At 45.9% G+C, this 24,932-nt stretch overlaps 3 protein-coding genes and 1 long non-coding RNA gene across 5 annotated transcripts; 2 read left to right on the forward strand and 2 right to left on the reverse strand.

The window, feature by feature from the left end:
• Positions 1-409: 409 nt before the first annotated feature.
• Positions 410-4,753, reverse strand: LOC134870671 (TBC1 domain family member 12-like). Its single transcript, XM_063892978.1, is given in 14 exon segments — positions 410-776; positions 846-949; positions 1,215-1,372; positions 1,519-1,628; positions 2,881-3,009; positions 3,101-3,172; positions 3,256-3,384; positions 3,386-3,441; positions 3,517-3,623; positions 3,805-3,922; positions 3,993-4,075; positions 4,189-4,310; positions 4,421-4,523; positions 4,623-4,753. Coding segments are annotated over 11 exon segments (1,044 nt in total). The 5' UTR covers positions 4,018-4,075; positions 4,189-4,310; positions 4,421-4,523; positions 4,623-4,753; the 3' UTR covers positions 410-740.
• Positions 4,754-5,895: 1,142 nt separating this feature from the next.
• si:ch211-207i20.2 (uncharacterized protein LOC568537 homolog) lies at positions 5,896-9,286 on the reverse strand. Of its 2 annotated transcripts, XM_063892977.1 has the most exons (6): positions 8,771-9,284; positions 8,344-8,491; positions 8,202-8,260; positions 8,000-8,096; positions 7,563-7,915; positions 5,896-7,427 (listed from the first exon to the last, which is right to left on the reverse strand). In XM_063892977.1, the coding sequence occupies exons 1-6, from the start codon at positions 8,954-8,956 to the stop codon at positions 6,774-6,776; spliced, it is 1,497 nt and encodes a 498-aa protein (XP_063749047.1). In that variant the 5' UTR covers positions 8,957-9,284; the 3' UTR covers positions 5,896-6,773. The 2 variants fall into 2 exon arrangements, with proteins under 2 accessions (XP_063749047.1, XP_063749046.1); XM_063892976.1 differs by having other exon boundaries at positions 5,896-7,915; positions 8,771-9,286.
• ch25h (cholesterol 25-hydroxylase) lies at positions 8,739-12,209 on the forward strand. Its single transcript, XM_063892979.1, has 3 exons — positions 8,739-9,457; positions 9,564-10,689; positions 10,871-12,209. Exons 2-3 carry the CDS (start codon positions 10,258-10,260, stop codon positions 11,201-11,203), a joined length of 765 nt encoding a protein of 254 aa, XP_063749049.1. The 5' UTR covers positions 8,739-9,457; positions 9,564-10,257; the 3' UTR covers positions 11,204-12,209.
• An 811-nt stretch (positions 12,210-13,020) lies between these two features.
• LOC134871209 (uncharacterized) lies at positions 13,021-14,803 on the forward strand. Its single transcript, XR_010166646.1, has 3 exons — positions 13,021-13,450; positions 13,584-13,729; positions 13,886-14,803. It is a non-coding gene; the product is annotated as an uncharacterized LOC134871209 (long non-coding RNA).
• The last annotated feature ends 10,129 nt before the right edge of the window (positions 14,804-24,932 follow it).

The following is a 24,932-nucleotide window of genomic DNA, read 5'->3' on the forward strand; positions in this document are numbered from 1 at the left end:
AGCGGGCTGAACAGCTGTTGTCTTTATTGATCGTCAGGATTAATATTAATATTGATCATGTTTAATAAAATGTTTCCTGAAACAAATTATGTGTATTTTAAATGGTTGTTGAAAATTATTTTCAGAATGAAATAAAAAATGAAATAATCACAGAAGGAAAAAACATAAATAATAATAAGTACGAAATGTTTGATCTTTTAAAATGAAGCTTCAAATATAAATAAAAACTATGTATACATAAAAATATTTAAGTTATGAGTTATTGTGGATTATAAAATTGGTTCTTTGTTATGAATTTAAATATAAAAATGATGTATTTGATCAAGAAAACTATGGATATAGTAATAATATACTAATAAATATAAATGATCTGAGACAGAACTAATACAAATAAAAGCATGTTACAACATTTAGATAATTACAAAGTATTTCACATTTTATTATTGTTCTGTTCTTGTGCCTTTTTGATTTCCAGTATGCAGGATTAAAGCTGCCATTATAATAAATAAATACATTTTCATTATTAAAAACATGTGCAGAGGAATAAATAAAATCTGTAAAATGTTTTCATTCATTTGATAAATCAATGATATTTGTTTGAAGTTAATTTCATATTTTATGATTTCCCTTTTTGTGTATTTATTATTGTATTCATCATCCTGGCAGCTCCGGAGCATCGACTCGTATTTTAAATGTTTTATAACAGAAACAATAAAACAGTAACAACACAGACACCAGAATCAGCTCCTCTCCGAGTCTCGGCCCGACGACAGAACCTGAGAGGAAACATATTTTAATAAAATGTATTTATTATAATTACTGTTTCTGTGGGTCAGGTGACTCACCTGAGTCCACTTCCTGTTCCCACTCAGAAGGGGCAGGGCTGCGATGCAGGAGAACAGCCTATCAGAGAGCAGCTCCTCCTCAGGGAGGCGGGACAGAAACTGAGCTGCAGGACGAGGACGGATTAAAGTGAAGTTATAAAATATGATCTGATGTGCAGGTGTATCAACAAGTCCTGTGAGTTGCAGCTGATTGGTCGCTGTGTGTGTGATGTCGCTCAGGCGAGCTGGAGTTGCAGCTGATTGGTCGCTGTGTGTGTGATGTCACTCAGTCGAGCTGGAGTTGCAGCTGATTGGTCGCTGTGTGTGTGATGTCACTCAGTCGAGCTGGAGTTGCAGCCGATTGGTCGCTGTGTGTGTGATGTCACTCACCGATGCTGACGAGTTCCAGGTCCATCAGGACGTCCTGATGCAGCCGCAGGATTCCCAGCGCCGTCCTGAACAGGAAGTCCTCCCCATCCCGCAGGAAGACGTCCCACACTCTGCAGGCCACATCCAGGGGGAGGGGCTTCAGGTACAGGGACAGGATCCTGGGGGGGGGCAGGTGAGCTACCTGTGATGATCTTCAGGTATTCACACTCCCTGTGCTTTCATCAGATCTCTGTACGCTAACAGTTTCCCTGTGTTTCCAGTCTTTGTGCTAAGCTAGTCTAACAGGTTGAGGTCAGAGACTCACCAGTCCAGGAGGTAGAGGTCGGGGGTCACACCTGAGGCCTGGAAGTGTAGAAACAGACGAGGAAGAGACTCCTGGAAGATCACCTGGAAGGCTCCGAAGTATCTGAGCATCTGCAGAGGGAGGGGCATATCTGTCCTCAGGCCAAATATACAGGATATACATTATAGATACTATAGATATGATATACATTATATACATTATATACATTATACATATTATATACATATATATATATTATATATAATACAGCAGGTAAAATGAGTATTGAACACGTCAGCGTCTCTCTAATATATCTCTAAAGGTGCTCTTCATCAGATGTTCATCAGCTGTCAGTAACAACCCATGCAATCCACACATGCACAGAATCAAACCATAGCTGTCCATAGATTAAGTGATGTGTATTGAAATGGAATGACACAGGGGAAAAGTACTGAACACGCTTACTGACATGTATTTAATCCTTGGTACAAAAGCCTCTGTTGGTAATGACAGCTCCAAGACGCCTCCTGTATGGAGAAACCAGTCTCACGCTCAGGTGTGATTTCGGTCCATTCTTCCAAACGGTCTTCAGGTCTTGGAGGTTCCGTGGGCCTCTTCTATGAACTCTGTAGTTCTTTCCATAGATGTTCTGTTGGACTCAAGATTGGCTGGTCCATTCTAGCAGCTTCATTTTCTTTCTCTGAAACCAGTTGAGTTTCCTTGGCTGTGTGTTTGGGGTCATTGTCTTGCTGAAATGTCCGCCCTCGTTTCATCTTCCTCATCCTGGTAGATGGCAGCACATTTTTACCAAGAATGTCTCTGTACATTTCTCCATTCATCCTTCCTTCAAGTATATGAAGTTTGCCAGTGCCGTTTGCTGAAGAACAGCCCCACACCCTGATGCTCCCCCCTCCAAACTTCCCTGTGTGGTGTTTCTGGGGGGATGTGCAGTGCCATCTGACCTCCACACATGCTGTGTGTTATGGCATCCAAAGAGTTCCATTGTGGACTCACCTGAGCAGACGATATTCTCCCAGTATTTCACAGGCTTGTCTAAATGTTGAGCAGCAAACTTTAACCGAGCTTCAGCATGCTTCTTCTTCAGCGATGGAGTCTTGCGTGGTGAGCGTGCGTACAGGCCGCTGCGGCTGAGTGCAGTACTCATTGTTTTCTTTGAAACACTTGGACCTGCTGATTCCAGGTCTTTCTGACCCTGTTATAGGATGTATAGGGTGTATAGGATGCAGGGCCGGCCCTAGGCATAGGCAGTACAGGCGAATGCTAAGGAAACTACGCTAACATTGCATACAGAGCCAATCATGGCCCGTCACCATAGGGTGTACAGGGTGGTGTATCGGGTGTATAGGGTGGTGTATAGGGTACCGTGGGGTGGTCCCCCCTGCAGAACGCCAGCCTGCAGGGTCTGTTGATCAGGTTGGAGAAGCTGGTGAAGACCTGCAGCTCATCCATGTTCAGGAGCAGCACGGCCGCCATGGAGGACATGCCCTGCACCTGGGGGGGGGGGGGGGGGGGGGGGGGGGGGGCTCTTTAACATGGCTCCACAACACACTCAGAACACTCAGTCAACAGACAGCAGACTCACGTATCCCACGTCAGGTCTGTAACAGGTGTATGCTCCCAGAATGCTTTGCAGCAGCTCGTGGTACGGTCCTCCCTTCAAAATAACAGCCTTGGGTCACTTCCTGTGTGTGTGTGTGTGTGTGTGTGTGTGTGTGTGTGTGTGTGTGTGTGAGAGACCTTCTGGAAGAGGCAGAGGGAGGGCAGGGTGGAGGAGACGTCTCGAGCGATGACGTCCAGAGGGTCTGTGGGGGGAATGTGAGCTTCAGGTGAGTCAGACACTGAGATATTAAATATTAAAGATGATGTACTCACCGTCAGAGAGGGTCCGCTCCCCTGCTCTGCTGAGGAAGATCTCATACAGGTCTGAGGAGGAACACGGGGGGGTTAATGTGACAGCAGACTGTACACACACACACACACACAAACACACACACACACCTGCGGTGATGTTGAGTTCGTTCCCGATGGCGAGGTTCCAGACTCGGCCCCGGACGCTGGGAGGTAAGCCCCCCCACCACAGGTCCCGGGTCCGCCGGCTGGACCTCCTGGAACAGAGACAGACCTCAGGGACTTTTTTAGGATAATTTTTCTAATATTAGCAATTTTTTCCCCAGAAATGTTGAACCTTTTTAACCAAATTTTATGGAAATATTTATTTTCTACAGATTAGAAGATATCTTCCAGCGAGCGTCCCGGGTAATACCCGTCACTCTGCTCCTGACGTACTCGGCCTCCCAGTGGGGCAGGATGTGCTGGTTCCAGGTCAGGGTGTTGCTGCAGATCTCCTCCTCCTGCCTCACCTTCTCCTCCTGCAGCTGCTGCCTCTTCTGCGCCTCCTTCAGCCCTGACGGACACACAGGAAGCAGTTACAGTTAGCCCCACCCGAGGGGGAGGCGCAGATCAGCCAAACATACCTCTCCTCCTGGCTGCAGCCACCATCAGGTCGTACTGGTCTCTGTGGCTCTGCGCCTCCTCCCAGGACTTAGCCGGGAGGGTCCTGCAGGGACACACCAGGGGGGACAATTCAGAGGACAGACAGGAAGACAGACAGGTAAAGAGACAGGTAGAGAGACAGGGAGAGGACACACAGACAGACAGGAGAGAACGTACAGCGGTCTGTCCTCCAGGATCAGGCCGGTCGTGGACAGCGGCTCCACGGTCCTCCTGCTCTGACGCCCCGTAACATTGTGGGTAGGAGAGCAGCGCGCTGCCACCTGCCGAGCCTCGAACTCCTGCAACATCACATGATCAGTCGCCACGGCAACAAGAGGAGGGAGGGAAAACATTTAGAGACAGAAGGAGATCTTTTCCAAATAAAAGCATGCCAGTTCTGACCCGGTACCTGCTGGATGACTCGGGGCTGTTTGGAGGGGCTCAGCCTGGGGGGGACCTTACCGAAGAGCTTCCAACCAGGGATGCTCTGACTGACGGACCGCTGCTTCCTGCTGCAAACACACACACACACACACACATTAAAATCTGTCTCTGTAATTGTAGAGTGTTGTGTAGAGGGTCCCCCGCCCCTCGGCCCCTTGGCCCCTGACCTGCTGAAGTACTCGGTGATGTCCGGCCTCCTGGACTGCAGCTCGTTCTGCAGCTGATCCGGAGCGTTCTGTCTCCGCCCGCTGTCAAACGTGTTCCTGCAGGGCGGGGTGGGGGGCAGGAAGTGAAGGCATCATCATCATCATCAGAGCTGACCTCCGAGGGGGGGAGCACCTCGACCTCCGACCTCTCGCTGCAGGACACTGAGCAATGCCTGCCCACATCAGTCGATCCAAGCCCCGCCCACTGCTCTTCTGGCTCCGCCTCCTCGTTGTCTATCGTTGCTGCTGAAGCTCCATCAATCCTCTCCATTTCACCCTTCAATATAAAAGCATTGAGTCCTCGGAAGGACACCGTAACGACAGACAAATCGTCAGGAATAAGCTTGCTTTGTATTTTTTTTCAAAGGTTTAAAGATTCTTCACATAATTTGACAATTTTAAGATATTTATGTTAGATGTTTAAGTCTTCAGAAATGTAAAACATTTCTCAGCAAATATATTTAACCTTATGTTTTTATTTACTGTCGTTTTTCAGACATCTTCTTACCAACTTTTTATGATATTTTCCAGACTTTTTTACATATATTTAAACATTTTTCGTCAAATATTATTATAAATGTTCAGTGAATTTTTCACACATTTTGAACTTGGTTGACCAATTTTCTTATGGTCTTTTCCCCGACATTTTAAAATTATTCTGAATATTTATTACAACGTTTTAAGAATGTTTTTCTACATTTTTTTAGAAAAGTTTTTCATTTTCAGATAATTTTCCACATTATGTGAACCTAACTCTGCCCCCTGTTGGAGAGGAACAGGTGCTACAGGTGATACTACATGTTTTATTTTGAAGGTAAACTCTCTTGGTTTCCTGTATTGATTAATGACGTTTTATTCTGAAGGTAACCCGGTCCTGTTTCCGGTGTTTATTATGAACGGTGAATACGTTTACCTCCGGTTCTCCAGCAGAATCTGACCGTCTGAAGCGTCTCCTGCTCGGGGATAAGCGGGGCGCTGCGGAGCCTCTCATGCCCGGGCCTCGGAGCCCTCAGGCCGGCGGAGCGGCGCTCAGTGAGGCCACTGTCCGGAGCTCCTTCATCCTCAGAGGACAGGTGAGAGCCATGTTCAGGTGACGTCATGACGCAGGGGTACGTCGGCCTGACGTCAGACGGATACGGGTTAATTGTAGAAAATATTTGTCATTTATTTGATTCATGTGAGTTTTCTATTTTGTTTTGTTTTTGATAAATTAAAAATACCAAAATAATTGAAACTCGTTTGTAGATTTTTATTTTATTTCAGAAACAAATGAAATGATGATAAAATCCATAAACTTATAAAAAGCAGCGATTTGCATTTATAAACATTTAGATATTAATTAGCAAAACTTAAACCAATCAGAAGGCAACATTTCACGGGGGCGGGCTTTATTCTCAGTGTTTTGACACATCAGCACAAACAAGGAGGCTCATGGGTAATGTAGTACTTAAACTTTGGCCAGGACCAATCAGGTCACTTTAAATGACCAGAGGCTCCGCCCACTTTATCAACTCTGAGTTCTGATTGGTCGACAGATTACAAAATAATAAGGTACATTCTTGTGTTTCACTCGTCTGTTAGAGATTTAAGAATTTGAAATCTTCCCTCCGGAGGAAACATCAGGTTATTCTTCCTGACGTTCCAAACCTCTTCCATCATTCAGGCCTCAACACAGAGAGGAATGCATCCAACAGCAGGGTTCCATCCTCTGTGTGCAGGAGGGTGGTCTGACCTGTAGCACACACTCGGGTTGTGATGGTCCCAGTCTCTCCACTCTCTCCATTTCTGACATTTTAACTCAAACAATTTTTCTATCGACTCGACCCAGAACTCCTCAGAACCAGCACATGGGGGGAAAAAGATATGGCCACTCTCTGCTTGAAACTACCAGGTTTGATCCGGAAAATGTCAGGAATGGATTCAGCATCCTCACTATCCCCCAGAACCACTCCAGAACTGTCCGAATCAGCCGAGACATCTTTAACGATCGTCTGCAGATGCAAATGTATGCTACCTGTGCTACAGCAGGAAACATCAGGACTCAGTTTATAGATTCCAGTTTTACGCTCTGCCTGTTCCAGACTCTCTGTAGACCTAAACCCTGTTCAGGTCTCAGGCGTAGCCGCACTTGTGCAGCGTTAGGTTACGTCTGTCCGAGTATCTCTTGCCGCACTTGTCGCAGATGAACTGCTTCCCGCCCGCGTGCACGTGCCTCTCGTGTGTGCGCAGGTGGCTGCCCTGGCTGAAGGCCTTGCCGCAGACGCCGCAGCTGTAGGGCTTCTCCCCGGTGTGGATGCGCAGGTGCAGCTTCAGGCTGTTGGCGTTGTTGAAGGTCTTGTCGCAGCAGCTGCAGCTGAACGGCCGCGCCGAGGAGTGCGTGCGCCCGTGCTGGATCAGGCTGCCCTGCTGGCTGAACGTCTTCCCGCACAGGCCGCAGCTGAAGGGCCGCTCCCCGGTGTGCGTCCGCTGGTGGATCTTCAGGTTGACTGCTTGCCGGAAGCTCTTCCCGCAGAGCTCGCAGCCAAAGGGCCGGGCGCCGGTGTGGATGCGCTGGTGGCTCTTCAGGTTCACGGCGTGGCGGAAGGTCTTGGGACAGAGCTGGCACTGCAGCGGCTTCAGCCCGGCGTGGATCAGCTCGTGCGTCCGCAGTGCCACGGCGCGCGTGAAGCCCTTCCCACACAGCGTGCACACGAAGATCTTCTGGCCGCCATGCGTCTGCATGTGGCGCTGCAGGTTCTGCCGCAGGTTGAAGCGCCGGTTGCACACCTGAGGGATCAGAAAGATAAAACGTGTCTCAGACTTTGACCCGGGACCCGGTCCCCAGCTCTCCCAGTGGGACTCTGTGAGGAGGGGTGTGTGCAGGTGTGTGTGTGTGTGTGTGTGTGTTTGTGTGTGTGTGACCTTGCAGCTGTGCGGCTGCTCGTCAGTGTGCACGATGCCGTGCGTCTTCAGCTGCGACTGCTTGCTGAAGCTCTTGCCGCAGGCGCTGCAGCTGAAGGGCCGCTCCCCGCTGTGCGTGCGCTCGTGGTTCTGCAGACTCTGCCGCTGCCGGAAGGTTTTCCCACAGGCGCCACAGCTGAACGGCCGCTCCCCGCTGTGGACCCGGCAGTGAGACTTGAGGTTGCTCTGAGACGTGAAGGACTTCCCGCAGGCCGCGCAGGAGAAGAACTTCCATGTCACGCTCTTCAGGCCGAACTGCTGCTGGGGGTCAAAGGTCAGCTGCTCGGCCAACTCGGCAGGTTCAGCCCGAGCTCCTGAAACACAGCATCACATACCATCATATCCAGCGGGGGGGGGGGGGGGGCTCAGCTGCTGAAGGGTCAACCTCAGGCTCTCACTCTGTGTGATGGAGTCCAGGTCCACGACCCCTCGCTCGTCTTTCACCGTCACCGCTGGGACGAACAGACCCTCCTCCTCCTCCTCCTCCTGCTTCGTCTGAGACACAACCACAGGAGTCAGTGAATGCACCGCCCACAGTCAGGCAGGTCGGTGAACGCACCACCCAGAGAGTCAGGTCAGTGAACGCACCACGAAACTTACCTGGATGGATCTGTTGACGTCGGTGTCCTGCAGGCGGACCCCGTATGAGTGTTCGGCCTCTGAGAGGACAGACCACAGGTTGTTATGACATCATGATGGCGGGGTTCTTTATGTTTTATAGAGGGGGGGGGGCGTTACGTACCGACGTGGTCTGTGTTGAGGACCTGGATGAAGCTGGTCTGGGATCGGATCGCCCCCCCCTCGACCTGTAGCTCCGCCTCCTCCACAAGGTTCAGGATCTTCCCCAGAGCCTCGTTCCCCAGGGTCTCCATCAGGGAGGCAAACTGCACCTGGGGGGGGGGCAGATCACAGACAGACGATGAGGATTTACCTTTACCTACAGACTCAGGTCTTTGAGAGACCCCCCCCCCCCCTTCAGGAGGGTTTCTGTATGTCCACTGACAGTTTGTGCCGCTTTTAAAGTTGAATTACATCTTTATCTTCTAATGTTTAAATGTCTTGTTCAATAAAATGATCACTAAACCCTAAAATATTCTGGGTTTTTTTACTTTCTGAAATTAGTCTTTTTGACTGCAGTTTTTCTCCGACCCCCCCACCCCCCTCCTCACCATCTTCTCCCGGCTCTGGTCCCTCACTGGGTGCGGATCGGGAGCCTCCTGCCCGGCCCGGAACTCCAGGCAGATCAACAGCTCCGGTCCTCCTGACACCAGCTTCTGCAGCTCGGCCACTGCAGAGAGAACCAGAGCCTCCATCACCGCAGAGAGCTGCGTGTACAGGCCGGGGAAGAGGCTCATTCTGCCGGGGAGACAGAGCCACTGCTGCCGCTGGACCTCCGGAGCTAGCGGAGGAGCTAAAACAGGAGCTAAAACAGGAGCTAACAGAGGCGCTAACGGAGGCGCTAACGGAGGCTAACTGAGCTCTTTGTTGTTATTATATTACATTTATAAAAGTTGCTTTTTATATTATAATGTAATAAAGAGAAACTTAAAATAAATCTGACTTTAGAGCAGAAACAGTGAGCAGGAAGTGATTCTGAGGTCACTTCAGGGTTCATCCTCTGCCTCCGGCCCTTACCTCCCCCTGCTGCTCGGGAGGGGACCAGACAGGACGAGCTGCTGTCTGTACAAACAAACAAACCAATCAGAATCCCTTTATGGGTCCCACAGAGGGAACATTTAAATGTGCTACAGCAGCAGCAGAGCCAGAGACAGCTTTACAAAAGAAAATATGCAATACAAATATAAAGAAAACACACACTTTATAAAACACACATCCTGAAGGAGATATGGAGCCAGGTAAATGCTGCAGTTATTAATAATGGCATAGTTATGTTTATATATTGCACATCAATTGTTATTGCACAACTAGTCCGTTTTTTGTTGTGTGTATGGGGTCTACCAGGGGCCATGCTGGTTAAAGAGTCTGACCGCCTCAGGAAGGAAGGACCTCCGTGAGACACCGCGGGTGCAGCAGCCTGTCGCTGAAGGAGCTGCACAGTGCGGACAGGGTGTCCTGGAGGGTGGGGGGACACATTGTCCAGCAGGGAGGACAGCTTGGCTGCCATTCTCCTGTCTCCCACCACCTCCACAGTGTCCAGAGGACTCCCCAGGACAGATCTGGCCTTCCTTATCAGTCTGTTCAGTCTCTTCCTGTCAGCAGCCGAGATGCTGCAGCCCCAGCCGAACACACCATAGAAAGATGGCTGATGCCCCCACAGAGTCAAAGAAGGTCTGAAGGAGTGCCCCATGATTGTGTGGTTGTGCTCTTTCTGTGTGTCTCGTATCTATTTATCTTATTTGCACCATGTATGTGGAGTTGTTGGAGGAGCACGCAACATAAGATTTTCATTGCCAACATATACGTTGTATCTGCTGTGCATATGACCAATAAAACCTTGAAACCTAATATCTTTAGATCTCATATCTGCAGCAGTGACGGAATGTGTTTGTGTCTGGGCTTGCAGAGGGTTTCCTCATGGACTGCTTGAGGAACCGGAAGTGTCCGCATAAGGAGTTGCTGTCAGAGGGGGGCGGGGCCTCCGGGTCTATATAAGCCCTGTGGTGCAGCGGCTCACAGAATAACTCTCACACATGTGATGGAGATGATGATACTGCAGCCTCTCTGGGACTTCCTGCTGGGTCACGCGTCCCTCCTGCAGTCCCCCCTGTTCCCTGTGTTCTTCTCACTTGGGGCTTACCTCACCTGCTGCCTGCCCTACCTGCTTTTGGACCTGCTGTCCCTCAGGTGGGCCTCTGTGCGCAGGTACAAGCTGCAGTCTAAGAGCACCGTCAGCTGGGCCTCAGTGTGGAGCTGCCTATCTCTGACGCTCTACAACCACCTGGTGTTCCTGCTGCCGGTCACCGTGTTGCACTGGCACCTGAGCACCGGCCAGCTGCCGGCTCAGGCCCCGGCCCTGCCCCGCCTCCTGGCCCAGGTGTTCGTCTGCCTGCTGCTGTTTGATTTCCAGAGCTTCACTTGGCACCTGCTGCACCACAGGGTGCCATGGCTGTACTGCACCTTCCACAAGGTAAGAACCTGAGACTCCACTGAGACCCCCCTGAGACTCACCTGAGAACCCTCTGAGACTCCCCTGAGACCCCACTGAGACTCCCCTGAGACCCCACTGAGACTCCCGTGGTCAGCAGATTCAGAATGCTTCTAATCGTCCCCTGAGTTGTTTCTAAATGTTCTTCCTTACCCCCCCTCAGGTGCACCACACCTACACCTCCACCTCGGCCCTCACCACAGAGGCCTCGGGGGCCATGGAGACCCTGAGCTTGGGCTTCTTCTCCGGCTGCACCCCCGTGCTGCTGGGCCTGCACCCCCTCAGCCAGCTGAGCTTCTTCCTGCTGAACATCTGGCTGTCTGTGGAGGACCACTGCGGGTATGACCTGCCGTGGGCCACGCACCGCGTTGTACCCCTCCAGCTGTACGGGGGGGCCCGGCACCACGACCTGCACCACCTCAAGTCCAACTGCAACTACGCCCCCTACTTCACCCACTGGGACCGGCTGATCGGGACCCTGGAGACCCGGGACTGAGCACTGGAGGGAGGTCAAGAGACAAAGATGAGGAGATGGACATGAAGCTATGTGGACAAAGAGATGGAGAGGTAAAGAGACAAAGATGAGGAGATGGACATGAAGCTATGTGGACAAAGAGATGGAGAGGTAAAGAGACAAACATGAGGAGATGGACATGAAGCTATGTGGACAAAGAGATGGAGAGGTAAAGAGACAAACATGAGGAGATGGACATGAAGCTATGTGGACAAAGAGATGGAGAGGTAAAGAGACAAACATGAGGAGATGGACATGAAGCTATGTGGACAAAGAGATGGAGAGGTAAAGAGACAAACATGAGGAGATGGACATGAAGCTATGTGGACAAAGAGATGGAGAGGTCAAGAGACAAACATGAGGAGATGGACATGAAGCTATGTGGACAAAGAGATGGAGAGGTCAAGAGACAAACATGAGGAGATGGAGGTCAAAAAACAGACTTCAAGGGATGGAGACAAAGATGGAAATTGATGGACTGAAAGAGATGGAGATAAAGCAATTTCACAAATTCATTGTAACTGAACTATATTTGTGTTAAACTAAACAAGGTTTTTATATGTTGTCCAGTTTTCTGAAAATAAGTTTGTGGTATGCATTTTGGTAAACAAGCTCAGATTTACAGATTCCACTTCACATCATCTTTTACATTAAAAGAATATTAATAGCTGTGTTTATGGCTGATCATATAAAGATGTATTTATTTATTAACTTCCACCGTCATGTTGTTGGTGGAGTGTTTAATGAGTGAAATCTAGAGGAAGGAAACCACGATAAGACGTCTTAAATGTGTAACGTTCATATTGAACTCCGCTCTCAGAGTCCCTGATGGCAGCTACAGACGCTCTGTTTCAGAGGAACGAGTATTTAGTCTGTGTTGGTGCTTCCTGTTCCTCAGACAGTATTTGACATGATTGTGACTGAAAGTGGAAACAATATTTATGAAGAACATATTTTTGCACTTTGATTAAAACGAACTGAAAATAAACTTTGTGGAATCTGCATTCCAATGTAAAGCACCACATTCATCCTGCTGTTCCTCAGATATACAATACTGCATAAACAACGTTATAAAAGCAGGGCTAATACTTTTGACATACAGTCTTAATTTGACTAAATTCATTTTGAGATTAATTTGTTAAAAGCTGGAAAATGTTTCACAAAAGTTAAAAATCGAATTTACAAAATGTGATGCTAACGTTAGCTATAGCCCACCTGACTAATCAGTCACCCCCTGGGGAGGTTTATTATAGTGGTTATGCAGTACCCTCCATCAGTAGGGGGACAGGCAACAAGAGCTGCAGAGAAGACATGGAGCAATTCCTGGAAACCATCAGACCCCTCCCCCCCGCCCCCACACACACAAACTCCCACCCACACACACTTTCCTGCTGGTTACTGTAAGTGAAGTGGTCCCAGACTCTGCAGAAACGCGTCTCACAGCTCAGGACTCCCTGCTGTGATCACACATTTAACCCTTAAATATAAAAGCTATCATCAACACATTTATTCCAACAGCTCAAAATCAATCTGCAGGATTGACTAACTGACCACCCTCTGTACGGCTCATGTAGCCCCTCCGCTTTTCCACTTCAGACACACACACACACACACACACACACACACACACACACACACACACACACACACACACACACACACACACACACACACACACACACACACACACACACACACACACACACACACAGATGACTCATCTAAGATTGTGTAAGGAACAGGATATTTATTTTGGCAAATCAAAAGGGAAATTACTTTCCAAAGCAACACCCTGATCAGAGGAGCTGATGAACATCTGACTGGAAGTGAGTCATCGGGATGAAATGAACTTCAGTGATGGGGTCATGATGCGGGAAACCCCGGAGGACCCAGTCTCCTGACGCAGATATACAAGTCCAGAAATACAGTTATTAATACATCATCAGATTTGAAGCTTGTGACTCTGATTGATTTAACATCCAATAAAAGCACAGAAATGATATCATGCTATATATTTGATTTAACTGTGATGATCAAACATGGAAACAACAGAAAGAGATTTTAGAAAATAAGAAATAAAACCAATATTATAAACTCAGATTTTAAAGTGTTCCATTATTTTTAAAGGAAAACTGTGAAATTAACCCTATTTTAAAAACCAAGGGAAACACATCCTCAACACGTCTTTAGTCTCTGTTCTAACGACCGCCTGTCTGAGTCATCTGAAGGGTGAGTCTGCTTTCATTGCTTTATTCCTGTCTAAATCAAGTTAGGATTAAAAGCAGGAATGATGATAATAATTATTGTTGTTGTTGTTGTTGTTGTTGTTGTTGTTGTTGTTATTCATTTGTGTTTGTTTTAGGTGGCAGACTATTATTTATTATTCTCAGTGACTACTGGTCTGGTTTTCCGCAGCAGCCAGTGTTGGGAAAGACTCTGGGACCTTCACCTGCAGGAACTCGCCTCACGTGAGACTGAACACATACCTGAGCGTCTTCACAGAGACAGGTAGAGACAGGAAGAAGTTTCACCACACTCAACATCCCATAATACCATGTTAGACATGTTAGAACACATGATGAAGTACATTCATCTCATTTATCCAGATTAACTTCATAAAGGTAAAAGGACCTGTTCTTCTTCTGTGGTGTTTCCTCTGCATAGTGACATCACTGTGGAACACTCGCACTCCTATTGGCTAGCGCTCCGACAAATTGTACGTGATAGACTAAGGGGCGGGACATCTCTAAGCTGGTTGACCAATCACAACAGAGCCAGCTAACCAATCAGAGCAGACGGGACTCTGGTTTCCGACAGAGGGTGAGCAGAGCTCTGTACTTCTGTCATATTCACCTCTCAAATGTCCCAATGGACAAATCAGAATCCAGTATTCAACTAAGCCATGTAATAAATAATAATAACCACCTGAAACGTCCTCTGGGACAATAACGTTTACTCAAATATAAATCAGAGGACTTCCTCAGGAATCAGTGTCGGGTCATCCAGAAGCGCTCATCAGACCTCCTCTGTCTCAGCAGTGATGTATTCTGGGAAAGTCCAGAGTCTGCGTCTCTGAGAGGACGGGACATGTGGAAGTCATTAAAGTCACCTGTAACCTGTAGAATCACCTGTAGAATACCTGTAACCTGTAGAATCACCTGTAGAATACCTGTAACCTGTAGAATCACCTGTAGAATACCTGTAACCTGTAGAATCACCTGTAGAATACCTGTAACCTGTAGAATCACCTGTAACCTGTAGAATCACCTGTAGAATACCTATAACCTGTAGAATCACCTGTAACCTGTAGAATCACCTGTAACCTGTAGAATCACCTGTAGAATACCTGTAACCTGTAGAATCACCTGTAGAATACCTGTAACCTGTAGAATCACCTGTAGAATACCTGTAACCTCTAGAATCACCTGTAGAATACCTGTAACCTGTAGAATCACCTGTAGAATACCTGTAACCTGTAGAATCACCTGTAGAATACCTGTAACCTGTAGAATCACCTGTAGAATACCTGTAACCTGTAGAATCACCTGTAGAATACCTGTAACCTGTAGAATCACCTGTAACCTGTAGAATCACCTGTAGAATACCTGTAACCTGTAGAATCACCTGTAACCTGTAGAATACCTGTAACCTGTAGAATCACCTGTAACCTGTAGAATCACCTGTAACCTGTAGAATACCTGTAACCTGTAGAATCACCTGTAACCTGTAGAATCACCTGTAGAATACCTGTAACCTGTAGAATCACCTGTAGAATACCTGTAACCTGTAGAATCACCTGTAGAATACCTGTAACCTGTAGAATCACCTGTAGAATACCTGTAACCTGTAGAATCACCTGTAGAATACCTGTAACCTGTAGAATCACCTGTAGAATACCTGTAACCTGTAGATAACTAAGCACACCCGGGGACATTATGAGAGACGCTTTGAATGAAACTACCTTTTTAAAGACATTAAGACAAAAGTGAGGACACAATTCACAAAGATTTGTTGCTGTGATTTAAGTTTGGGAATTGCCGGGTCTCTGCAAGATCTGAATAACAAAAACATGTGTGTGTGTGTGTGTGTGTGTGTGTGTGTGTGTGTGTGTGTGTGTGTGTGTGTGTGTGTGTGTGTGTGTGTGTGCCTGTACAGAGTGATTACGCAAGGCAGTCAAAAGGCCTTTGTCTCACTTCCTGTGGTGACGTGTTCAGGGAAAGTCCGAACTCTGTAACTACTCAATGTTTCTAAACATTAATCTGAGTACTTTTTATAAATGATTTGATTAACTTCTTTCTGTCTGCAGGTGAACATGTTCTCAGGTGTAAACATTAAGAGGGATTAAATTAAAGTGAACAGAAGCAGCTTCCTGTAGTTCTGTGTTAAATGTATGTCAGCAGCGCCCCCTGCAGGCCACACAGTGTTGGTACAGGAGTCCTGCAGTAACACTGTGTGGCCTGCAGGGAGCGCCACAGTGTTTGTTGTTTTTTTAAACTTTGGTTATTGGTTAGCAGTCATTCTAACAAAGCATGTATCACAAGTGGGTAAACAAATATTCACTTAATACAAAAACACAAAGGGTGAATACTGCTTACCACCAGGGCCAACAGAATCCCACATAGACAGAAGACTATTCAAAAACAAACCAGTCAGCTAGAACTAAGACGTCAGTAATAAACTATAAATATCAGTGTGGCAGCACCTTCTCCCCGCGACAACCCGTCGTGTGATAGGGCAAAAGTCTAATTGGGAATAGATGGGAACATTATCCTCTTGACAAATTTGAAAAAAGGACCCAATATTTTCCCAAATGTATTTAGTAAGTAACATTTTATTTATATAGCACCCTTCTCAACACGAATGTACAAAGTGCTTTACAGGCAGTACACAGTATAATACACAATTACAGCTTTAAAATGTACAATAAAGGCACAAATAATAATAATAAATCACATTTATAAAGCGCTCTTTACGGGACTCAAAGACGCTTTACATATTGCCCTATGAAAACTATGCAAACAGAACATTCATTCATTTATACTAGGGTTAAAAACAAAACAGAGGTCAAAACAAGAAGAAGAAGGTGGGAGTTAGCAGGGGAAGGCTAGTGTAAAAAGATGTGTTTTCAGTGCAGATTAGAAAGAACCAACAAAACACAACAGCACAGATTAACAGGGCGGTGGTGGTGAAGTCCATAGGGGCTTGGCCTGGGAACTGGAAGGTCACCAGTTCAAGTCCCCGAAAGACCTAGTGCCACCGTGGTGTCCCTGAGCAAGACACTGGTTACCTACACTGCTCCCCGGGCGCCGTTCATAATGGCAGCCCACTGCTCCTAACACTAGGATGGGTCAAATGCAGAGACCGCATTTCGTTGTCCTAGTACTTGTACTCTGTGCAATGACAATAAAGTTGAATCTTCATCTTCATCAATCTTCATCTTCATCATTAACACCAGAGAAAACCTAATCCTTTCCATCTTCAGGAAAAAAAGGATGTCTCTTATCCAGTGAGTGTGAGGTGGAGGTACAGTACCTTTCCATTTAATCAAAATCAGCCTTCTAGCCAGGGTGGTAAAAGCTATCACGTCTCTCTTGGACTGAGGGAGGGAGGGTGGAGAGGGGGAGACCCCAAACAATGTCCTAAGAGCCTCCGGTGCCACTGGGGCCCCAGTTAGCTCTGAAATAGTCGTGAAAATCTCCACCCAATACGTATGCAGGGATGGGCAAAGCCAGAACATGTGGATGAGGTCTGCAGGAGACTGTCGACACCTATCACAGGCTGGTGATACACTGCCATAGATCCAAGCCAGACGGGCCTTAGTATAATAAATACGGTGTAATAGTTTAAACATCCAGCTTGGAATCATTAGGTAGATTGGGAGACATGGGAAACGTGCTACGAGCAAAGTTACAAACCTGCAGATATCTAAAAGACTTGTTTGGGAAGAGAAAACCTGTCTGCTGAAAGGCCGCAAAAACCTTATCAATATACAGATCCTTAAAAGTGTTGATACCAAGGTTGGACCATCTTAAGAAAACACTATCTGCCAAGGAAGGAGGAAAGACATGATTTGCAGCCAATGCTTAAACTGGACCCAAGTCCTGAGGAGATTTTGACAATCACATTTTGAGTATACAGAGAAGTGGAAGAATCAATAGGAGAGAGTATAGAGCCTTTAAAGATTCAGGTTTGGTAGAGTTTGCCTCTATAACCAGCCACGTCAAAGGAGGATTGAGGGCCTCATGTTGAAGCCAATAATAAAACCTGAAGTTTGGTAAAGACAACCCCCCAAGTGACCTAGGCCTCTGCAGATATTGTTTGCGTATCCTAGGAACCCTCTCATTCCAGCCAACCTCCAAAACCAAGCGATCCGCTTTACAAAAGAAGGACTGAGGAAGAAAAAGTGGTATGCATTGGAATAAGTAGGAGAGCCGGGGAAGAATGTTCATTTTAACCAAATTGACTCTTGCAACTAAATATAAATTGAGTACCGACCAGCGTTCACAATCCTCTGGTATTCTGGTCAACAGGGGAGCAATGATAGCCTTGTAAAGATCCTCAAGCACATGTGCAATATTGATACCCAGGTACGTAAAGCTATGTTGGGCCACTCTGAAGGGGAAATTGTGCCAACGAAAATTCTTAGCAGCTGTATTGATAGGAAATATCTCACTTTTGTTCGGGCGCCAGTGTTGGTACAGGAGTCATGCTGTAACACCGTGTGGCCTGCAGGGGGCGCCACAGTGTTGGTACAGGAGTCGTGCTGTAACACCGTGTGGCATGCAGGGGGCGCCAGTGTTGGTACAGGAGTCGTGCTGTAACACCGTGTGGCCTGCAGGGGGCGCCACAGTGTTGGTACAGGAGTCGTGCTGTAACACCGTGTGGCCTGCAGGGTGCGCCACAGTGTTGGTACAGGAGTCGTGCTGTAACACCGTGTGGCCTGCAGGGGGCGCCACAGTGTTGGTACAGGAGTCGTGCTGTAACACCGTGTGGCCTGCAGGGTGCGCCACAGTGTTGGTACAGGAGTCGTGCTGTAACACCATGTGGCCTGCAGGGGACGCCACAGTGTTGGTACAGGAGTCGTGCTGTAACACCGTGTGGCCTGCAGGGTGCGCCACAGTGTTGGTACAGGAGTCGTGCTGTAACACCGTGTGGCCTGCAGGGGGCGCCACATGATCACACACTGAATGAAAAAGAACTGAGACAGAAATGACTGAATGAAATGTTTTTCCTGCAGTGTGGACACAGTGATATTAATATTGGGGATATGTTTTATTTTCTGCGTCTGTCTTTTGGTTTGGAAGATTCAGAATCAGAACCAGGTTTATTGCCAAGTAGATTTAACACATACTGGGAATTTGTCCTGGTGTTTAGGGTGCAAACATAACAATTAAGCACTGATAAAAAAAAGGGTTTAAAGAAAACTATAATAACATTAAAAATATAGCCATATTTACGCCGAATAAATACAGGTTTAATCACACTGTGCCTTAATGAGACGCGTAGAGTCTATGATGTGGCTGAGGGTCAGTGACAGTGGGGTCCCAGGCGAGGGGGTGGGAGGGTCAGTTAGAGTGTGAGGACGTCCCCTACGATAATGTCTGAATCATTTATTAAAAACGATTTCCCATTTCATAATAAACCAGCAGTCAGTTTTAATTCTGTATCTATAAGCAACACTTATTATTATTGTAGTCATCATGTTTCACACAGTCTGACAGTTTCCTTCAGTGGGTCACACACACACACACACACACACACACACACACACACACACACACACACACACACACACACACACACACACACACACACACACACACACACACACACACACACACACTGCGTGGACTTTGACCGAAAATGGGAAGACAGCTGGATGTCTGAAACTGTTTCTGATTGGCCGACTAACATCAACACACAGCGAGCTCAGGAATGCGTGTGTGTGTGTGTGTGTGTGTGTGTGTGTGTGTGTGTGTGTGTGTGTGTGTGTGTGTGTGTGTGTGTGTGTTCTGCATTTTTTCTGTTTATGGCAGCAGGCGACTGGGAGAAGTAATTTCAGGTATTTAAATCAGTAAGTTTGTAATAAGATGTTTTATTATGGAGGGAATAATCTGTCAGAATAAAGGATTTATTATCTTTTTCACCAAACATTCTATAAAGCGTAACTTATAGCAGTTTTAATTCATAGCATGGTTTAAAAACAGTTCCTAATAAGGTGTTTTCCTGGTCTGGTGTTTAAGGATCAGGGTTATAATGTCATAGAAATTATGTGATTAAGTAAAAGCTTTACATCAATGTAGACAAATCGTCAGGAGAAATATGAAGATGTTGTTTAAAATATTTGTTGTGGTTCATTTCATCAAGAAATATATATATTGTTTTTAAATGCATTAAAATGTACAAAAGTAGTAAAAGTACAAATTCTGCAGAATGATAAACATTGTATTATCGCTGCTTTATTTCATCCTTCACAATAAAACATCATCATTATTATTTATATTTAGTTTTAATAATCAGTTTGTTTCTGTTGTTTCACTCAAAGTGCATTTTAACATTTGATCATAATTAAGTCTTTAATTAAAGTTTTTCCCAAATAAATGATTTCTCTCAAAATATAACCACATAGGAAACAATATTACCACTTTTAATGCTCAATATTACAACTTATATTACATCTATTGTAAACTTCAAATGTATCTAAATATACCAAGTGGAAAACAATAAAAGCTTAAACATGAAACTCCAGTTATAGAGCTGATAGAAGAGCCAGTGGCTGATGGAAGAGCCAGCGGCTGATGGAAGAGCCAGCGGCTGATGGAAGAGCAGCGGCTGATGGAAGAGCAGCGGCTGATGGAAGAGCAGCGGCTGATGGAAGAGCCATGTGGGAGCACCATGTGGGACAGCAGAGTCATGAAGAGAAAAATCACAGAGGAATGAAGTGATGAAGAGGAGGAGGATAAGAGCACAGCTAAAGAAGGACATTATGAGGAGGACCACACCCCCGGGAGGAGGAGAGGAAGATGAAGAATAAGGAGACAAGGAGGAGGAGGAGCTGCTCTTATTTACCGCCCGGGTTCCTTTTTAGGCGTTAAAGCTACAGACACAGACAGCTTCATGTTTTACATTCATCTCCTCCTCCTCCTCCTCCTCCTCCTCCTCCTCCTCTTCCTCCTCCTCCTCCTCCTCCTCCTCCTCCTCCTCCTCCTCCTCCTCCTCAGTAGTAGGAGGAAGTTTTCTTTTCCTCGTAGTAAAGCTTCCTTTTAAGGAGAGTAACGGAGACGCTGCAGACTGAGGCTCTCATTCACTCTGGTGTTCCTTCATGCATCTTGAAAACTGGGTTAAAGGATCTTTAATCTTATATTAATCAGGACACACAACCCTGCATCCCATAATAAAGGAGTGTGAGCCTCCTGCTACAATCACTGCTACTGTTGTCAATGTAAACTGCTGGGTGGGACCTCCTTTAGCTTAGAACTGTTATTCTATTTAATCTGAACACACAGACAGCTCGTATCTGCTTTAGCATCGTGGCTAGTTGCTAAAGTTATTCTCCTTTTCCTGAATCTGATAAAGGTGCAGCTGAGGGTCCTGAGGGGTTTTAAATGTCACCCAACATGAGCATAGATCTGTATAAACTCAGGTGTCAGACAGTGAACATGCTGTAAGCACACTGTTAGCTCACCTTTAGCACACCGTTAGCACACTGTTAGCCTCCCTGTAGCTCTCAGTGACAGAGGTCAGTCTGATCTGCTGACTGTCAACAGGATCACCTTCATCACTTACAGCTTTAAGAGCCTCTTATTAACCTCCTCATCACTTCCTGTGGAGAGTTCAGGAGACCTGTCAGCAGCTGAAGCTAAATTCAGTTTTAAACACAATGAAATGAGACAAATCAAATCAAATCAGTTTCTGTTAAGTGTTGCTAATACATGTAGAGCCCGGGTTAGCACAGAGAAACTGATAGACTGGGAGTCTAAAGAAACTACTAGCCTAGCTTAGCACAAAAGCTAGAAGTGAAATGGTTTCGCCTTTACCTTGGCTTAGCACAAAGACGGGAAGCAAAGGATACTGTTAGCCTAGCTGTACAACGCTGTTTGCCTAGATCAGGGGTGTCCAAACTACGGCCCGTTGTCCATTTTGAATCGGCCCTCAGCTGGTTCTAAAAGTATAATGGAGTATGACCCAGAGCTGCAACGTGTGCTTGTCTTATATTGTACTTCTTAATATATATATGTAAACAGGTATGTGTTCATAAGCCCACTTTTCAATAAATTCAGTCAATTCAAACTTTTTCTAACAAATCTTAGTTGATTAAAAAAAGCCCATAACTTATTTACAAGCTTGGAGTACACCCTTCATTTTTACTCTTATTATAAGCAATCTGAGGCTTCTGCTGTAAGCAAGGAGCTGCCAACACTTTTTGTAACAAAATAAATGAAACCCTACTGAGAGCTGTGATGTGGGCTGTTTGTTTTTTTAAAGCATATTCAGGTTTCAAGCATCATTTACCCTCATTTGATTGATTTTGCTAACTTTTAACTTAACCTATAAGGCAATATACCTCAGCTCGAGTGAACAGCCCAAATGGAATATTTTTCTGTAAGTGGGCCTCAGTGAAAGAAAATTGTACACCCCTGGCCTAGATTCTAAAAGCAGGAACCCTTGGCCTAGCTCCCATTAAAGCTCAAAAACACATGGAAGCCTACCTCAGTAAAAACATCAGAAGAACACTAGCTTAGCACTTAGCGGACATGGCTTCAAGCTAAGAAGCTGTTGAAAACTGTTAGCCTAGCTAATAAGAAAGATTAGGAGCGGCGGGAAACTGCTAGCCTAGCTTATCACAGTGACTAGAAACTGCTAGCCTAGCTTATCACAAAGACTGGAAGGGAAGGAGACTCTTGGCCTAGCCTGAAAACTGTTAGCCTATCTTAGCACAGTGACTAGAAACTGTTAGCCTATCTTAGCACAGTGACTAGAAACTGTTAGCCTAGCTTAGCACAGTGACTAGAAACTGTTAGCCTAGCTTAGCACAGTGACTAGAAACTGTTAGCCTATCTTAGCACAGTGACTAGAAACTTTTAGCCTATCTTAGCACAGTGACTAGAAACTGTTAGCCTATCTTAGCACAGTGACTAGACACTGTTAGCCTATCTTAGCACAGTGACTAGAAACTGTTAGCCTATCTTAGCACAGTGACTAGACACTGTTAGCCTAGCTTAGCACAGTGACTAGAAACTGTTAGCCTATCTTAGCACAGTGACTAGACACTGTTAGCCTATCTTAGCACAGTGACTAGACACTGTTAGCCTAGCTTAGCACAGTGACTAGACACTGTTAGCCTAGCTTAGCACAGTGACTAGACACTGTTAGCCTATCTTAGCACAGTGACTAGACACTGTTAGCCTATCTTAGCACAGTGACTAGACACTGTTAGCCTATCTTAGCACAGTGACTAGACACTGTTAGCCTATCTTAGCACAGTGACTAGACACTGTTAGCCTATCTTAGCACAGTGACTAGACACTGTTAGCCTAGCTTAGCACAGTGACTAGAAACTGTTAGCCTATCTTAGCACAGTGACTAGACACTGTTAGCCTATCTTAGCACAGTGACTAGACACTGTTAGCCTAGCTTAGCACAGTGACTAGACACTGTTAGCCTAGCTTAGCACAGTGACTAGACACTGTTAGCCTAGCTTAGCACAGTGACTAGACACTGTTAGCCTAGCTTAGCACAGTGACTAGAAACTGTTAGCCTATCTTAGCACAGTGACTAGAAACTGTTAGCCTATCTTAGCACAGTGACTAGACACTGTTAGCCTATCTTAGCACAGTGACTAGACACTGTTAGCCTAGCTTAGCACAGTGACTAGACACTGTTAGCCTAGCTTAGCACAGTGACTAGACACTGTTAGCCTAGCTTAGCACAGTGACTAGACACTGTTAGCCTAGCTTAGCACAGTGACTAGACACTGTTAGCCTATCTTAGCACAGTGACTAGACACTGTTAGCCTAGCTTAGCACAGTGACTAGACACTGTTAGCCTAGCTTAGCACAGTGACTAGACACTGTTAGCCTATCTTAGCACAGTGACTAGACACTGTTAGCCTAGCTTAGCACAGTGACTAGACACTGTTAGCCTAGCTTAGCACAGTGACTAGACACTGTTAGCCTAGCTTAGCACAGTGACTAGACACTGTTAGCCTAGCTTAGCACAGTGACTAGAAACTGTTAGCCTATCTTAGCACAGTGACTAGAAACTGTTAGCCTATCTTAGCACAGTGACTAGACACTGTTAGCCTATCTTAGCACAGTGACTAGACACTGTTAGCCTAGCTTAGCACAGTGACTAGACACTGTTAGCCTAGCTTAGCACAGTGACTAGACACTGTTAGCCTAGCTTAGCACAGTGACTAGACACTGTTAGCCTAGCTTAGCACAGTGACTAGACACTGTTAGCCTATCTTAGCACAGTGACTAGACACTGTTAGCCTAGCTTAGCACAGTGACTAGACACTGTTAGCCTAGCTTAGCACAGTGACTAGACACTGTTAGCCTATCTTAGCACAACATTTATGATATTTTCTCCATCATTTTGACTAAGGAAGCCTGGAAGGACCAATAAGTGAGATTCAACTCTTCTTTGTGTGGGATAAAATATAAAATACAGTATAAGTACATGATCTGGGACAGTATGCAGTATAAGTACATGATCTGGGACAGTATGCAGTATAAGTACATGCTCTGGGACTGTATGCAGTATAAGTACATGCTCTGGGACTGTATGCAGTATAAGTACATGCTCTGGGACTGTATGCAGTATAAGTACATACTCTGGGACAGTTTGCAGTATAAGTACATACTCTGGGACTGTATGCAGTATAAGTACATGCTCTGGGACTGTATGCAGTATAAGTACATACTCTGGGACAGTATGCAGTATAAATGCATGCTCTGGGACAGTATGCAGTATAAGTGCATGCTCTGGGACAGTATGCAGTATAAGTACATACTCTGGGACTGTATGCAGTATAAGTACATGCTCTGGGACTGTATGCAGTATAAGTGCATGCTCTGGGACTGTATGCAGTACAAGTACATGCTCTGGGACTGTATGCAGTATAAGTGCATGCTCTGGGACAGTATGCAGTATAAGTGCATGATCTGGGACTGTATGCAGTACAAGTACATGCTCTGGGACTGTATGCAGTATAAGTACATACTCTGGGACAGTATGCAGTATAAGTACATACTCTGGGACTGTATGCAGTATAAGTACATACTCTGGACAGTTTGCAGTATAAGTACATACTCTGGACAGTATGCAGTATAAGTACATGCTCTGGGACTGTATGCAGTATAAGTACATGCTCTGGGACAGTATGCAGTATAAGTACATGCTCTGGGACAGTATGCAGTATAAGTACATACTCTGGGACAGTATGCAGTATAAGTACATACTCTGGGACTGTATGCAGTATAAGTACATGCTCTGGGACAGTATGCAGTATAATTACATACTCTGGGACAGTATGCAGTATAAGTACATACTCTGGGACAGTATGCAGTGTAAGTACATACTCTGGGACAGTATGCAGTATAAGTACATGCTCTGGGACAGTATGCAGTATAAGTACATACTCTGGGACAGTATGCAGTATAAGTTCATACTCTGGGACAGTATGCAGTATAAGTACATGCTCTGGGAC

Source organism: Eleginops maclovinus, chromosome 10, assembly GCF_036324505.1.
Source record: "Eleginops maclovinus isolate JMC-PN-2008 ecotype Puerto Natales chromosome 10, JC_Emac_rtc_rv5, whole genome shotgun sequence".
Lineage (NCBI taxonomy): Eukaryota > Metazoa > Chordata > Actinopteri > Perciformes > Eleginopidae > Eleginops > Eleginops maclovinus.

Excerpts from the sequence above, each read along its gene's own strand:
- si:ch211-207i20.2 (XM_063892976.1), bottom strand. The coding sequence starts at position 8,956 with ATGAGCCTCTTCCCCGGCCTGTACACGCAGCTCTCTGCGGTGATGGAG. Across the intron at positions 8,492-8,770 it reads ACCAGAGCCGGGAGAAGATG|GTGCAGTTTGCCTCCCTGAT; the intron begins GTGAGGAGGGGG and ends CCCCCCCCCCAG. Across the intron at positions 7,916-7,999 it reads CCTGGACTCCATCACACAGA|GAGCTCGGGCTGAACCTGCC; the intron begins GTGAGAGCCTGA and ends GCTGTGTTTCAG.
- ch25h (XM_063892979.1), top strand. The coding sequence starts at position 10,258 with ATGGAGATGATGATACTGCAGCCTCTCTGGGACTTCCTGCTGGGTCAC. Across the intron at positions 10,690-10,870 it reads TGTACTGCACCTTCCACAAG|GTGCACCACACCTACACCTC; the intron begins GTAAGAACCTGA and ends ACCCCCCCTCAG.